The following is a 15,213-nucleotide window of genomic DNA, read 5'->3' as shown; positions in this document are numbered from 1 at the left end:
TGCCACATGCTGTGCCAGGCATATCATTAAACAGAACTTAGGAACTTGGTTGAAAACCTGTTCTTTTAGCCAGTGCTGATCGCTGCTTCAATTTCTCCCACTAACCAAACAGTAGCTGGGTCATCAGTAGTGAATCGCCTGTTCCAGTAACTCTTCTATGCCACATGTAGTCATATGACAACACCAAGAAAAGAGAGACAAGAAAACTGGACTCTTTGCTGATGGTCATGTGATTTCATGCAAAACTCCAAACTAATGTAAATCCACATGTTTAGCTTTACAGTAGTATAAAATAGAAGGCATACTTCCTAAAATTGATTTTAAATGCATTTGGATATAGATAATATCAGTGGTCTGGACAAACAAATTGAGTGAAATTAAGTGTGCAGCAGACCAAAACATGCTTTGGAACAGAAGAACCATGTATTAAGTTTAATACTGATGAAAGCATCATGCAAATTCAAATTACATCTGTGTGTCTGTGTGTGTGTGTGTGTGTGTGTGTGTGTGTGTGTGTGTGTGTGTGTGTGTGTGTGTGTGTGTGTGTGTGTGTGTGTGTTAGATTAGGCCACTTTATTTATTAACAGCACTGAAATGAGAGCTGAAAAAATGTCACAACATAGGTGACTTCTTGCACTTCACGAAATTACGTTAGGAAGTGATGCCGCCGTTAAGAAAGCATTGCTCCAATTACAACTCACTGTCTCCCCCTGCTGATAGGACTGGAACTGTGTTTTAGAACTATGTTTTGTTTCCATAGAAACAGTATTGGCTAAGCCATGAACCAGCCAAGAGTTTTTCTGCTTTTCTAAAGGCTGCACATATCCACTGCTTTCAATATTTTGGCTGTCATACATACATATACATATATTCATACATATGGTGCAATACCTAAGAAATTAATGACAGATTTTTAACGTCTTATTTGATAACATGGCATCCATGAAACAACATCATTAAGTCTATTACAGAGTGAGCACTGAAATAAATAACTGGCTGTTTGTGTGTGTCTAGTGGGGGCATATTGTCATTTTTCCAATCCTACCTACTACAAAGAGATTTGATTCAAGGTGGATACTACAGGCTGTACAGTGTCAAGGTGTAAGATCCCTACTATCTGAGCATTGCCATCATTCTCTTGAGCACAGCACTTAGACCACATTATTGGATGTTAGTCTGGTCCAGCAACTAGGAGATTGGCGTGGCCAGGTAGCTGAACATGTACACCTCTGCCCATATAAGCCTACGGGGGGGGGGGGGGGGGGTTAAGGTACTTGACTTGCAATCAGAAGGTTGCTGGTTCAAGTCACACCACTGTCAAGTTGCCACTGTTCAACCTCAATTGCTCAAGTTGTACTCAGTCATAATTGTAAGCCGCTTTGGATAAAAGCGTCAGCTAAATGCTGTAAACGTAAAATGCCTGTATAGTTTCTGAGCACCTATAGTGGAATAAAGGGCCTGGTCTCAAGTGGGAAAATAAAAACCTTTAAAAGCCTTTAAGATATTCCCACTTTCTGGCTCAGCCTGACGCATCTGGGCATTGACTAGCCCACAATGTTCCCGAAACTGCTCCCTCTTGTGGCTATTCAAAACGTCCACGCTCAAGCCAGCATAACCGCATTTGTATTTGCAATAAAGAACCGCATTTTACTGTGCTGTAAATCTCCACTCTAGTTTCACGAAGGTCTACCTCTATTCAAAAGTTATGAAGAAAAAGAGAAAAGGACAGAAAGACGGGAAGTAATGGGAAATCTAGGCATTTAAAAATGCCTCAGCATCATTAAATTAGGGGGTTAATTAGTTTGTCCCTGGCATGTAGCCTACTGTAAACATTCCCGTTGGACAGGCTTTTCAGATTAGGCACGCTTTTTATCATTACAATTAAGCGAAAATATCGGCTTTGTTTGCCTAACGAATACAATACATGGGCTTGGGGGGGTTTCAGGTCCAACAAGACCCGGATATATGGCTGTAAAGCGGCAGGCTTGAGCGATCTGAATTCCAGCTGGGACAGTTTAAAAGTCCTTGTCCCCTTGGAAGGCGATTCTCCAAAATGAAGATCTTGGCAGTATAGTATTGTTCACCGCAGATAAACTTACCAAAAGAATGGATGACGGTTTGGTGTATGAGGATGATATCTGTGAGTAAGGTGCATGTAATATGAAATAATTTACAGAACCTGGCGCCAAAATGTATTCGTCAAGGGAGTATTTTTTAGAAATGATGTGTGTGCTTGATTTTACTCGCTGTCTAGTTAATCGACACGGCATTTTTCATTCAGGTTGTATCTTATGGGGTTGCGCTATTAGATATCGCTCTTTGAAGGATTTCACTAGCTACATACTCTTCATGGACCTTAAATGTATTTTTCTGTGATTTTGATTATTTTGCGTTAAACCAAAATCCAGTTACATTGACAGACTTTGTATAAAGAACGTATTCTGTGCTCTATGATAATTATTACTGGCATATCACGTCCACACTAGCTACGTTTATTTCAAGTTTGTCACCTGCATGACAAAAAGCCTTGTTTCGGAAAATCTCCTTGAAACGTTATAACTGGATAGCTAGCTTTGATGTTTATGCAATGAAATGTCATGGGTTGCATTAATACTGGGCTATGTCCCAATTACACAGTTATTACCTAAATACTGTTACTGAAAGTTGGAACAGAATTCTTTGCTGGAGAAAACTCCGGCTGTTCAGTTTCATGTCACTTGTCCCAATTTGTTCTCACTGGCCTACAGCTTCCGCCCTGCTGTTTTACTGTATATGCATAACAAAATCCGACTATGACGGAGATTCACTGATTGTCCCACGTAGCTACTGGGCATAGCATGTTAATACACCCACCAAAATTGGTGAAAAATAACACGTTTGACATATCCATATACCGCGACAGAGTACAGGAGCTCTCAACAGGAGGACTTCGGTTAGGGCACCCATCGATGCGTTGTCGTTTCAGTGCTGCGCTCAGAGAAGGCCTTCCATGATGCTGCGAAAAGGAACGACACAAAGATGATGTTGGACCTCATTAGGAGAGGAGTGGACGTCAAAGTGAAAAATAAAGTAAGGAGAACTGTGGCAAACAGTACCGGGCCAGGCCGATTAGGGAAGGCTGTAGTTTTTTTTATTTTCCTTAGTATTGTCAGAACCTTCAGCATGCAACCCTTTTCAAAAAGTCTGCATTTCGGACCAACGATAGCAATGGCCATTTTCTTTGTGAAAAAACCCAAGAGCATCTATATTTTTATGTTTCACATTACATTCTAAGATAAATCAACACAGTTTGTTACTTTTAAGCGGGGTAAAAAAAAATAAAAAAATATAAATAAATAAAAAAAGTTTTTTTAGGAGCACGTGAAAATGAAAGGAAGCCGGCTCACAGGAAGTTGTCTTACGGTTTGCCTTGCGTGCTTGGTTCTCATTTGGAAAGCTCTATTTTGATCGGTCATGCACCAGGGTAACGGAAACCCCCTGCTTTGTCCGCTTATCGCAGGATATGGCTCCTTACCTCACGTTGTACAGCAATAGTTGCCGCCTGACAGCACAGTAAACGCCAAGATACATTTCTTTTTAAGTTCGGCATTAGCTGCTGTTTGTCTTGATTAATATTAACAGCTGTCACTGGCTTTTGTTTTCCTTAGAACTAAGAACACGTGGCTTCTATGTCAATGTTTGAATGTTTGGCTTTCCTGTTTAAATGTTGTCCTTCCTTGGGCGCGTGCAGGTGGACCGCAAGGCGCTGCACTGGGCCGCCGGGACGGGCAGCGAGGAGGCGCTGCGTCTTCTGTTGGGCTACGACGCGGACGTGGACGACGCGGACAGGGTACGTAGAAGCATCAGAGCGGAAACCCTCTCACTGGAATGTAAATTTGACACAAACTTTTGTCACATCATTAGTTTTGATCTGTTCCCCACCACAGCTACTGAGTTTGCAGCAGTCAGATGCGCTGCAGAATTTTGTAAGAGTCACCATGTAGTAATAAAGTGTTCTAATACTTCTTTGGACGAATTATGAGAAAAATTACTTTGCTCTGTTGCTTTCACCTCGAGTACTACACATAATTCCTCTTTAAAATGTCTGGTAAGCCTTTTTTTTTTTTTTTAAATTAATGTAATAATCAATTGTGTCTGATTATTCTAAGGGTGACCAGTATAGGTGACTAGTACAGAAGGTAAATGAATGTTTTCTTAGCATAAATATCTGGGAGAGAATGATATGTTTACATTTTATCTTCTCAAATTAAAAAATTTGATTTATGGCAAAATTAAGGAATAGAAATGCAATATAAAGGATAGTGCATGACCGTATAGCCCTTGCACCTAAATTTTATGTTCTCACCTGACAGGCTCACAGTGGGCCCATTCGAGACATCTCTATTTGCAACATCCTATTGGTGCATTTGAAGCTGTGGCTTAATTTGACCGGATTGAATGTATGTACTAATAGGTAAACATTAAAATGGTCTCCCTAACTCTCCAAAACTCTGCAATGTATCTCCTTGTGGTAAACTAAATAGTTGTAGTAGGGAACAAGAAGAAAAAGATGATGTTATCACTGTGCAAACTGCATCATAGTAAATGAGTAAAAATACATTGCACTTCTGATTAACTTGATTAACACTTTATTGGCTACAGTGCCTGATTTTACAAGATCCATGTGTTTGTTCTACAGTTTGGGATGAATGCACTACTTTTGGCTGCATGGTTCGGCCACCTTAGAATCTTGCAGTTTCTTGTCTCATCTGGTGCAAAGCTAAACTGCACAAACAAAGTAAGGCATTCATAATGGATCAGTCTTTTTTCTGCTTAACTATTACACTAAAATAAATAACTTTACCCTGTGTCCATGCTGTTGAATCTATGAAACTAAAAGCTTTAAAAAAATTTACACAGCCTTGCAATGGAACAACCCATAGCAATGACAGGAGAGAAACTTTAAGTGCCTGCTTTAATTAATCCAGTCTTATTGGTTAAACATCTTTCAGAAGGTTTTTATCAGTATTGAGTGTTTAACAGTACAAAACTGATGCTTCTATTTAACACATACCGTCGGGCATCCTTAGAATGGGCTAAACCTTCTGCACTGTGCTGCCCAGAGAGGCCATATCCATATTCTGGAGTTCATTATGGAGGATCTGGAAGACATGCAACTTGATAAACCTGACAAGGTGATGATCCATATTTTTCTTTTTCATACTCCAATGACTTGCACACTCATGTATCCTAGAAGAATGCATAACATTGCACAGAATATTTGTTAACAGATTTGGTGCCTTTGTTCCAATTTAGGGATGCAAGAGTAACGTGAATATTCCATGAGTTTTTGTTTTTTTTGCAAAATGGGATGTCGAGAAAATCAAGACTGTTGTTTTTTTTCTGCAAATGTTTATATTCTATTGAGAGTTTTATGTTTTAACATTTATTTTTTTTGTCTTGGTATATAGAACTTGGAACTGGTGAGGTGTTTAATCTGTTAGGACAACATTACACAAATTCCACATGACATATAATTCAGAACAGTATTTTTGGTTGCCTAGTTCCTTTGGTTGCCTAGTGATTTACACTCAACAAACACTTTATTAGAAACACCTACCTTGTGCCTACACTCATTGGCTGCTTTACTAGGTAAACCTATCCTATATGTGCCTAGTATATGTGTACATTTACAAAGTGTATCCAGTCTGTTTCCATGTACCTTTGCCACTCAACCATTGCCCTGTTCATCAGTTTTTGACCAGACGACCAGTGCTGACCAGATTAGGATTAGGATTTAGGACCATTTGCAGCACTGCAGTGACATGAAGTGCAGCTGCATTGTTGCATGGGCAAACAGTTGCTTTTGCTCAACAAAGATAAATAGAGAATAGTGATAACCACACAAACACCAGGGTAACAATCCCGTTAAACAATGCCTAAATATAAGAGAAGTTTGTTGACTCTATCGACTCAAGATCTTGTCACCACCCAGAGAAACTTGAGTTACAGGGGTTAAAGCAAGCTTTACCATACCATTATCAGTGTTAAAAACAGTGTCAAAGAGACCTTTGTACTATATAGCCTGTTTGCATCTTATGTTGAAATTATGTTATTTTACATAGTCATACACTACCTCAGGTCTGAGCTGTCACTTTTGATTTTCAATACTTCTCCAATTTGACTGCAAATTTCAAAAATAAATTTGGCAGTAGCTGCTGAAGTTTGTTTTGCAAATATAAACAAAAACATACGAACATTATATGTTTATAATGCAATGAACATCTCCTGAAGTTTTCACATAGGACCCCATTTGTGCTTGCTAAGAAAAATAAACCCCGAAAAACCTTTTTTATAGAATCTTAAAGACTTTGCAGACTTTATATAGTGACCATTTGTGTCAAACAGTCAGCACTGATGTAATGCTGAGGTTTATTAGGACTCCGTCTAACTGTCCTCTAACCTGTGTCCATCTTGTTGTCTTGGTCAGTCAGGTAAGACAGCATTTCACCTAGCAGCAGAGCATGGACAGCTGGAGGTGATGGAGTTCCTCATCGGTATGGGCTGTGCTCACAACCTCAAGGACAAGGTAAGCCACGGCTGGAGGCTTGCACCCGTCCTGCCCCGGCCCAGCTCCTGACTAATTAACCTCCGTCTGCTGAAGGGGAAGCAAAAAATAAATCACGAGCAGCATGCTTCCTGGCTCATGGTTGACGAGTCATGGTCTGAAGGGTCAGAATTTTAGAAACAATGCTGCAGATAGGCGTGTTTGGTAGATCTACAGTGGGTCTGGATCAGTGTTATGAAGCAGGAGTTTCCAAGTGCAGTCCTGGGTGCCACTGTCCTACAGAGTTTTAAAGTTTTCTCTGTATCCTCATAAAGGGCTTGATAATGAACTGGATTAGATGAAAAATGCATGTTGTAAACCATTCATAAACAATCAGTTTTGGGGTTGAAAAGCATTGTATCTGAGGGTTTTTGTAGAAGTATGAATGCTAATGTGAAGACAAGCTCTGCAGTGGAGACTTGTGACACCAATGTGACATCCGTGCCTGCAGGAGGAAAACACTGCACTGCATATGGCGGCAAAACGTGGCAGTGCCGAGGCCTTCCGGAAGGTTCTGGAGACAACTGAGAGCATCAACGAGAAGAACATCGTAAGGAAGTTGCTTGGGTGCCCCGCCCAGTGTGTACTTTGTATGGATGCGAAGCTGCTTCTGCTGGTGCCTCAATCCCACTCCTCTGTGGCCAGTGGAATATATGAGCTGTGTGTCACTTTCTGGCAGGATGGTATGGCGGCCTTACACTTGGCTGTGGATGGCGGGCACTATGAGTGTGTCAGGCTGCTGGTGGAGGCCGGCTGCAACGTCAACGAACTTACCAACGTACGTTGATACAAAAGCACATTATGACCTCAGGTTTGCTGTCAGGTCCGTTATAAAAAATGTGAGCTGTATGGGGTACACCTCAATCAACAAATAACTGAATACCTGTAACTGGTGCTCCAGGACTATAGAGTAAAAACAGAACAAATAGGTTAACCTTAACACTCTGTATTACAATATAAACACCGTTTATACTAGGCATTTTTGGTGTGAACACATCAGTAAATACCAAAATATGTGCAGTAGCTGATTCACTATAATCATTAGTGTAATCCACCTTTATTTATACATTCTGCTGACACAACATCTGTTGTATAAATCACTTTTCCAAGTTTTCAGACACGTTATCTACACCAGGTGGGAGTGTTCAGCTATTTTCAAATACAGCTTTACTTTAAAGATTTATGCTGTGTCATGAAGCCAGGATTAGGATTACTGATGATATTGATCTATTTCCACAGCATAAACTCAGAACTAGATGAAGGTGAGTTACATTAGCTGTATAGTAATCCATATTTCCCTTTATCTCTTTTTAGAGAAATATGACTGCGCTCCACTTTGCAGCTCAGCGTGGCTTTGACATATTGGCTAGGCTGCTTGTGGAGGCTGGTGTCAGTCTGGACTCAGTGAATGTCGTAAGTACAAACATTTAGAACAGCATAGAGCTCAACTGACACATAGTGTGCTTGTGAAAAACAACACATACAGACCTTGAACATTGATGATGTTTATTTGTTGGATATTAAATTAATCACATGAGGTTAAACTGCATAGTTATTAACATCTTTGAGGGAGGGTTAATTGCAAAATGTTAAAGTTTTGATTAGCTTGAATGAACAAAGGGAATAAATTTAGAAAAGCCTCTTGTGATATTCTAATTGTATAGTAAATGATGATTTTGACCTCAGACTGGACCTCACCAATTAAAAACATGTTTCTCCTTTTTGTTCTTTGCCAGAACCATAATTCAGCACTACACTTGGCTGTGTTTAACAACTACCCCAAGATTGTAAAAATACTTATTGAAGCAGAATGTGACCTTGACATTTTTGACAGTGTGAGTGTATGCCTTCATTCCTTGTCTAAACCTGCCTCTCTTTTTTTGTAAAATCCAAATAAAATCGAAACAAAACCCAAATAAAATAGTTCTCTTTAGCATTAAAGATCAGTCATTGGCATTCCCAAGCTTTATCCCTTCCAGAAAGGTCTATTAAATCTGTTTCTTCCCTCCCATATCAGAGCTCAGTATGAGTCTTTTCTACATCACACACTGCTGTTACACTGACAGCAACTGTAATGTCTCCCCACAGTGGCTTCAGACACCACTGCACATAGCAGCAGAGCACGGACACCAGAACATAGCGGAGATGATCCTTATCGCTGGGGTCAACCTCAAGCTGCTCGACAAGGTTCGGCCCCGTGCCCCAGCCTAATGCAGGTTATTTTGCACAGTTGTTTTATTAAATAATGACTTACTTGTTTCACACACCGTTTTCAGCAAAGAAAGACGTCGCTGGATATTGCGGCCAGAGGCAACCATGTCAATGTGGTCGACATGATCATCAAAGCCGATCGATTTTACAAGTGGGAACAGGTAGGGAGGTCAGGTCACACTTGACTCATCGTAATTCACGTCTGTACGAGTAGGAGTTCTGCCCCACACCAAGACCCACACATAATCCCCCCTCCCCTCAGACAGGTGTCTTTTGCAGAGACTTTGCCTCACTGTTATAGGACAATGTCAAAAGTGACTCAGATTCCCTGGTGGGAAGGGCTGTGAGCTTCAGGCAGGATCATCAGCAGGAGATGCAGCACTTCCGCACCATATTATGGAAGCTAGCCACAAAATACATGAGGCCTGGGGAGTGGAAGTCACTGGCTAAGCACTGGTGCTTCACAGATGCCCACATCCGAGCCATAGAACACCAGTGGACAGGTATGGTACCATTGGACAGACATGGTACCGCCTTTAAACATGCATAGTGGTTTTGACAGGAAGAAGAAACGATATGTGCTCCATTCTGGAACATAAAGAAACCTATCTGGAAGTAAATGTGCAGTGTACTTGTGCACTTTACCTGTGGCTGTGTATGTCACCATCAGGCACAAAAAGCTTTAAGGAACATGGGCATCGTATGCTGCTGATTTGGCTGCACGGGGTGTTGGTTGCCAGAGAAAACCCCATTAAGGGCTTATATGAAGGTCTGATGGGAATTTCGAGAATGGATTTGGCAGGTGAGAAGGTGTTTGTTAAACCTGAAGCATACCTCTCTTTAATATAATTCTGTATTGCTGCTTTGATCACTTTGGTTATGGGAACCTTTCTGACAGAGAGCATACGGCATCAGGCCAATGCAGACCAGAACTCTCCGAAGAAGTGTGCTATGATGTGAAGGCTGGTGGGGCTCAGAAAATGACCCACGCTGGCAGCATTGGTCAGGAGGAAGGCCTCAGAAACCCACAAAGGAACATTGCAATGGCTGCTGCAAAATGAAACAGAATACTGCGAAATACAATCCAGCTACAGATATGCGCCAGAATGTTTGACAACATGAAATACATTTCAAGAAAAACCCTCTTCCTCATAAATACCCTGATTTAGTCATCTTTTAAGGGCTACAAGCATATTGCTCAAATGTGACACTGGATTACCTCTGTTAGTTTACCGCTGTTAAGATTTAAAACATGAGTATACAGTTGTGTTACCTGTGTTTCAAACATGAGGAAAAATCTATTCCGGTTAAATCATTTAAAACAATTTACTAAAGTTAATACCCTTTATATAGATATATTGTTTTTGTATTTGAAAAAGATTATTGTGTGTACAATGCATGATTGTATCATACATCAGATATCCTTATGTTTTTCTGAGAAATAGCATGAGTTGTCATGAGTGTTGTGCTGTGATTCACTTTTAACTGATACATGTGTGAAGTAAATAATGGTATGCTTTCACCTGTGTTAGTGGGGGGAAAAAAACAAAACGTTTAATTGCTGAAATATACCTCTATAAATATATCTCTTTATAGCTAAAATCAGAATATTCTCTTTTTGAGATCAGCTTGTCACAGACATGGCACAAGTTTGTTGTACATAGAAAATGAAATTATGTTTTTCTGTAGAGGACACTCAGGTTGCATTTTAGCTAATGCATATATCCTGATCCCAGCTTTAACATCTTCTGGTCACTATGTGTACATATATATGTGTATTACTTGTGTATTATTTAAAAGCAAAACAACTACTGCACTTTATATGAGGGCCAAATAAACAGTTCATATTTTTTTTTTAAATCCTGTTGACATATTAATTTATTCACTTAGAAATGCAGACAGTATTAACTGTTGTTAATTATAATTTAGGAATGATAAAAGATTTCAGTCCAAATGGTTCAAAACCATTTAAACTGAAATTTACTACTTTCAAAAGTATATGTGAAAATCCATTTGTGGAGAGAATTAATCTGAAGAAAAGTATTTTAATGTGAACTAGAAATAACGCAGAGTAAGACAGAGTGTGAGCTGTTTCATGAAATCTTACTGCTCCACCAAGGGCTGGAAGTGACCCAGCATTTCATGGAAGTAACTATTACACATCTGAGATTCCATGAGGAAGAACTGAGAAGCATCTTTTTGAGGCTTGGACTCAAAACACTAGAGGTTTGGGTGCAAGTGAAGAACCACAACAGAGAGCAGGACAAGAAGAAAATGCTGGGAACTTCTCAACCTGTGCAGTGGCAGTTGGGGAGGCTTTGCAGAGGAGTAGAGACTTAAAGTAGACTGATTTTGCAATAAAAGCTGATGCAATTTTGAGTCATATTGTAGAGAATATTCCAGAATAATTCATCTTCTACGCTGAAAATTAGCCAATAGAATGAAAGAAACTTAATACTTTGCTAAATCATTAGCCTATTTAGAGGTCTTTGATGAAAATGCAAATCATATTGTTTTGTATTATTTAGCCATTTTCTGATTTTAATATTTAATAGAAATTTAAGTACATAATTTGTGAAATGCCCAATTTCTCCTTTCCTCCAATCACAAGAATGATCAAACATGAATCAGGAATACAGATAAACTAAAACCTTGTCCCATTTGACTAGCCTGCAGGATTTATGCAGATTTTATTTTCAGTGCCGTTTTGTTGGCTAGCTTTGGTCGTATTCGCTAGGGAGTAACCATTCAGCTAACAATTGTTTCATCACTGAGCTTAGTCAGAAAATAAATAATTTATATGATAATATACTTCAAACTTCCAAATGTATATTAGCATGTTATACTTTTAATCAGTGCAAGAATTATAATAACAAAACTCGACTCCAAAAGAACAAACCAACCAACCAACCTGGCTGAAACAGACAAGTGCAAATTCTATCAGATGCAAAGTATTTATATCACATAAGGCAACCAGTTCAAAATGTCATTCTGTCAAATTTGCTCTGACATAGTACCCAAGATCATATTATCTACAGCTATAATACTTATCAAAATATTTTTCTGTAAAGTAAAAATAGGCTCTTTTAGTCCATTGTTTTGACTGAATCCATTATAGAAAAGCAAGAGACCAAAGGGGGTGGCTCTGGTGTGTGATGGTACATGTGAAGGAATGGCATATAATGCTTTTGTAGCAAATTCATAGTAGTCTGTGAGACAGCAGGGTCTTCTTATGAATGGTCATCACTCTGACTGCAGGTGTTCAGGGTGCTCCTTTGCACTTCAAGCTCCTCTGCACTAACCATAGCCGGGTTTATAGCAGCATACCGCGTCCCATGGTACTGTCGGAGATGTATCTACAGAGAACATCACCACCGTATGTTATGGCCGTATTGTGACGAGAATTTCAAATCCTCGTTTTCAGCAATCAGTTACTATAAGACACCTGTGAAGCTACTGAACTCACCTGGATATAAAGATTAACTTCAGCACTTCTGCAAAGGTAGGGGAAGTTCCCTCCAGTTTTGAGATGAGCCCTTCTAGCATTGGGATACAGCTTATACATTTCTTCCTTTGCTTCATTGGAAAGAGCACTCTGATCAAAAACCTACAGGAAACACAATGACACACAAGTATGCTGAAGCAAAACAAAACACTTGTGATACAACAATCATGTAATAAAATGTTATATAGGGCAAAACATACATCCATGATGGTGACTGCAACATCCCTTATTTTGTGAGGTTCGACATAGGAGTTTTGGCAGTTCAGTGTGAGCCTAGAGGCCAGTTCACTCTGGTTCAGGCTTTCTAGCTGAAAAACACACAGACAGGCTCTGTTACCTAATCAACAAGGAATGAAACAAACTTGCTCCAGGCACTGGAACAAAGGTTTGGTTGCCCAACACATCATCTAGCCACCATCATTGTGTACTGCATTTTTTTTAATATATATATATATATATATATGAATATGAATATGAATATGAATGAGAGAGAGAGAGAGAGAGAGAGAGAGAGAGAGAGAGAGAGAGAGAGAGAGAGCTTGAAATCAGAAGCATGAATGATTTTTTTCATTGGTGCATCTGAGATGCATGATTCTCTGAATGAAATCACTGTCACTCATAACGTATGCTCAGAATTGTAAACAAGAACCAATAAAAAGAATGCATAATTATTAAATACTCACTCTATCAACCATAAAGTCAATGGCACCTGCCATTTTGGGATCAACAGGTCCTTTGGCAAAGTTACCAAGAACAATCTTCTTAAGCATAAAGGCTGGCATCAGCCAGAAACTGAAAATGAATTTTTAAATGTGAGGAGACATGAGGTTTTTCAGGAGAATGGACTTAGGAGCATTCTTAAAACAAATGACAAAATATTACAGAATACAAAATCTTAAAATAAAATTCAACATATTAAATGCAAACTCCAACCTGTTTGCTGTCCAGGTTTGGTTAAAAATAGATGTGTCACTGAATGAATTGCACAGGATGAGAGAATGCACCCGTGGTGATTTGTGTGTGACCTCAGCAAATTTCTGAGCCAGAAATCCTCCTAGAGATGCCCCAAATAGATGAACCTAGTGATAAAAGAGATAGGATTAATATACTTATTTTTACGGTGGAGAGGTTTTCTTTGTAAGACACTAAAGAAAAAAATCTGTTTGCCAAACCTTATCTAGTTGCAAGTGGTCTAGAAGTTTCTTAAATCCATCACAGAATTCCAGTAAATCCCAGTAGACAGGATACTGGAGCTACAAGAATATGCATTGCATGCCTTAGCTGTATAGAAGTTGTATCAATGTCATCTGGGACATTTTCAATTTTATAGAGAAACATTATTGCAGACACTGCTGTTATTATTCTAAATGAGAAAGTTCATTCTAAAAAAAAAAAAAGTGCTGCTGTATGTAAATATATAAAATTGACATAATGAAAAGCTCTGCTGAATATGTCCAGGCTACTTTATGCATTACTTCTTTTACCTTTAGTCCTTAGATGGTTATGATGAACATATTCACATACTGACAGTACCATGTCAAGGCAATATTAAATGAGACTTTCAGGCAGTTACCTATATGAAACACCATGAAATGGTGTTCCAGGAAATACAAATTCTAAATACAAAACTAAAAACAGACATGGTGAAACATGGTGAAATCATCTCTCTCTCTCAAACTTTCAGAGTGCCCTTGTAGCTTACCACTTACCGAAATGACACGGTAGCCCCAGCCAGTGAGAGCCAAAATCTGCTGAAAGAAAACTTCAGCCGTGCCACTCACAGGGGGGAGGAAGATTATTGGACACCTGATGGTCTTTGGTCCAGCATCATACAGTGACCAGACTTTGCTGTCATCATCATCCACAATAATCTAAAGACAATAAACACAGCAAGGTCTTACAAAGGCAACAGCCGAATCAGTCACTTGAAGGTGCAGGATCACAAGGGTGTCACATGATACAAATGATGAAAATACAGAGTGACTTAAGAATCCATAAATAAATAGCACTTCATTTTCAAACACAAACATTAAGACAATACAACCAGCATGATATATAAAATAGGCAATATTTTATTGAAAAAGCATACTCTTTTCAGGGGCACTGTGCTTCGGAACCAGTTGTAGTCAGGAGACACCCTTATCTCCTCCATTTCTAGTAGAAACGAGAAAAAAAAATACAGATTAGCTAAAAATAATTAGGCCACTTGTATTATAACTACAGGAACTTGTTTCCAATTACCTGTGTTAATTGTGATGTGAAGCGTAACACATTTAATATAACAAAGGAATAAGGTTAGCCATCTTCGGTAAATTACACATTCTCAGCCTTCCGTTGCATGTTTAGTTATACTAGAAAATTAAATGAATATTATGAATAACACTTTCCTTGACGGTGGGTAACGCAAAATAATGCAGCTAAACTAGCTAACTAGCTAAGGTAGAGAGGCTAAGCTACGTTTTATTTTAGTGGTGCAACAACAAATAAAACAATGACAGAAAAGCAATGATTTAGCTGAAAATATGGCAAATATTAGACTGGCCTACTAGATAAAATACTTACATGAGTAGATAACCGATATATAGCTAGCTAGGTAACTTAAGCCCAACAATAACTGTAGTCAATTTTAATGCTTTCCCGAGCATCTTAGTTTACATAATAAGATAGCTAGGTTAACTAAGTAGCTACAAAACAAAATTACCTACACCAAGAAAACAAGCAGCTACTAAGCGTCTAGCCATTACCACGCCCTACGACCTAATGACACTTCGATTACCTTTTGAAGGTTTTCATCCACAGATTAGCGACATTTTAGTTAGCCTCCCTTTCGCAGTCATATGACAGTTAGCTACTTCCGTGTCTAATACACGCCAGACTTTGCGCATGCGTATAGGCTGCGCCTTTTCTACTG

General features: G+C 39.1%; 2 protein-coding genes across 12 annotated transcripts; one reads left to right on the top strand and one right to left on the bottom strand.

Moving 5' to 3' along the window:
- Positions 1–1,361: 1,361 nt before the first annotated feature.
- On the top strand, positions 1,362–10,643 carry ankdd1a (ankyrin repeat and death domain containing 1A). Of its 8 annotated transcripts, none has more exons than XM_027004525.3 (15): positions 1,363–2,140; positions 2,966–3,069; positions 3,731–3,829; positions 4,679–4,777; positions 5,103–5,174; positions 6,470–6,568; positions 7,038–7,136; positions 7,266–7,364; positions 7,901–7,999; positions 8,323–8,421; positions 8,675–8,773; positions 8,863–8,958; positions 9,099–9,300; positions 9,468–9,599; positions 9,696–10,643. In XM_027004525.3, exons 1-15 carry the CDS (start codon positions 2,107–2,109, stop codon positions 9,755–9,757), a joined length of 1,494 nt encoding a protein of 497 aa, XP_026860326.2. In that variant the 5' UTR covers positions 1,363–2,106; the 3' UTR covers positions 9,758–10,643. The 8 variants fall into 8 exon arrangements, with proteins under 8 accessions (XP_081566130.1, XP_026860326.2, XP_026860328.2 ...); XM_027004527.3 differs by having other exon boundaries at positions 1,364–2,140; positions 5,070–5,174; XM_081710004.1 differs by lacking the exon at positions 4,679–4,777 and having other exon boundaries at positions 1,362–2,140; positions 5,070–5,174.
- A 984-nt stretch (positions 10,644–11,627) lies between these two features.
- Positions 11,628–15,184, bottom strand: spg21 (SPG21 abhydrolase domain containing, maspardin). 4 transcript variants are annotated; one of them, XM_027004489.3, is made up of 10 exons: positions 15,079–15,164; positions 14,544–14,653; positions 14,392–14,456; positions 14,012–14,173; positions 13,475–13,555; positions 13,236–13,381; positions 12,986–13,094; positions 12,503–12,610; positions 12,264–12,404; positions 11,628–12,153 (listed from the first exon to the last, which is right to left on the bottom strand). In XM_027004489.3, exons 3-10 carry the CDS (start codon positions 14,452–14,454, stop codon positions 12,028–12,030), a joined length of 936 nt encoding a protein of 311 aa, XP_026860290.1. In that variant the 5' UTR covers positions 14,455–14,456; positions 14,544–14,653; positions 15,079–15,164; the 3' UTR covers positions 11,628–12,027. The 4 variants fall into 4 exon arrangements, with proteins under 4 accessions (XP_026860290.1, XP_026860291.1, XP_026860289.1 ...); XM_027004490.3 differs by lacking the exon at positions 15,079–15,164 and adding an exon at positions 14,865–15,047; XM_027004488.3 differs by lacking the exon at positions 14,544–14,653 and having other exon boundaries at positions 15,079–15,184.
- Positions 15,185–15,213: the final 29 nt, after the last annotated feature.

Source organism: Electrophorus electricus, chromosome 3, assembly GCF_041902795.1.
Source record: "Electrophorus electricus isolate QZ-2024a chromosome 3, ASM4190279v1, whole genome shotgun sequence".
Taxonomy (NCBI): Eukaryota; Metazoa; Chordata; class Actinopteri; order Gymnotiformes; family Gymnotidae; genus Electrophorus; species Electrophorus electricus.
This window is presented reverse-complemented; position numbering and strand designations above follow the sequence as displayed.

Excerpts from the sequence above, each read along its gene's own strand:
- ankdd1a (XM_027004527.3), top strand. The coding sequence starts at position 2,107 with ATGGATGACGGTTTGGTGTATGAGGATGATATCT. Across the intron at positions 3,070-3,730 it reads ACGTCAAAGTGAAAAATAAA|GTGGACCGCAAGGCGCTGCA; the intron begins GTAAGGAGAACT and ends GGGCGCGTGCAG. Across the intron at positions 8,000-8,322 it reads GTCTGGACTCAGTGAATGTC|AACCATAATTCAGCACTACA; the intron begins GTAAGTACAAAC and ends GTTCTTTGCCAG.
- spg21 (XM_027004488.3), bottom strand. The coding sequence starts at position 14,454 with ATGGAGGAGATAAGGGTGTCTCCTGACTACAACTGGTTCCGAAGCACA. Across the intron at positions 14,174-14,391 it reads GCACAGTGCCCCTGAAAAGA|ATTATTGTGGATGATGATGA; the intron begins GTATGCTTTTTC and ends TATTGTCTTTAG. Across the intron at positions 12,611-12,985 it reads TTGACTTTATGGTTGATAGA|CTAGAAAGCCTGAACCAGAG; the intron begins GTGAGTATTTAA and ends TGTGTTTTTCAG.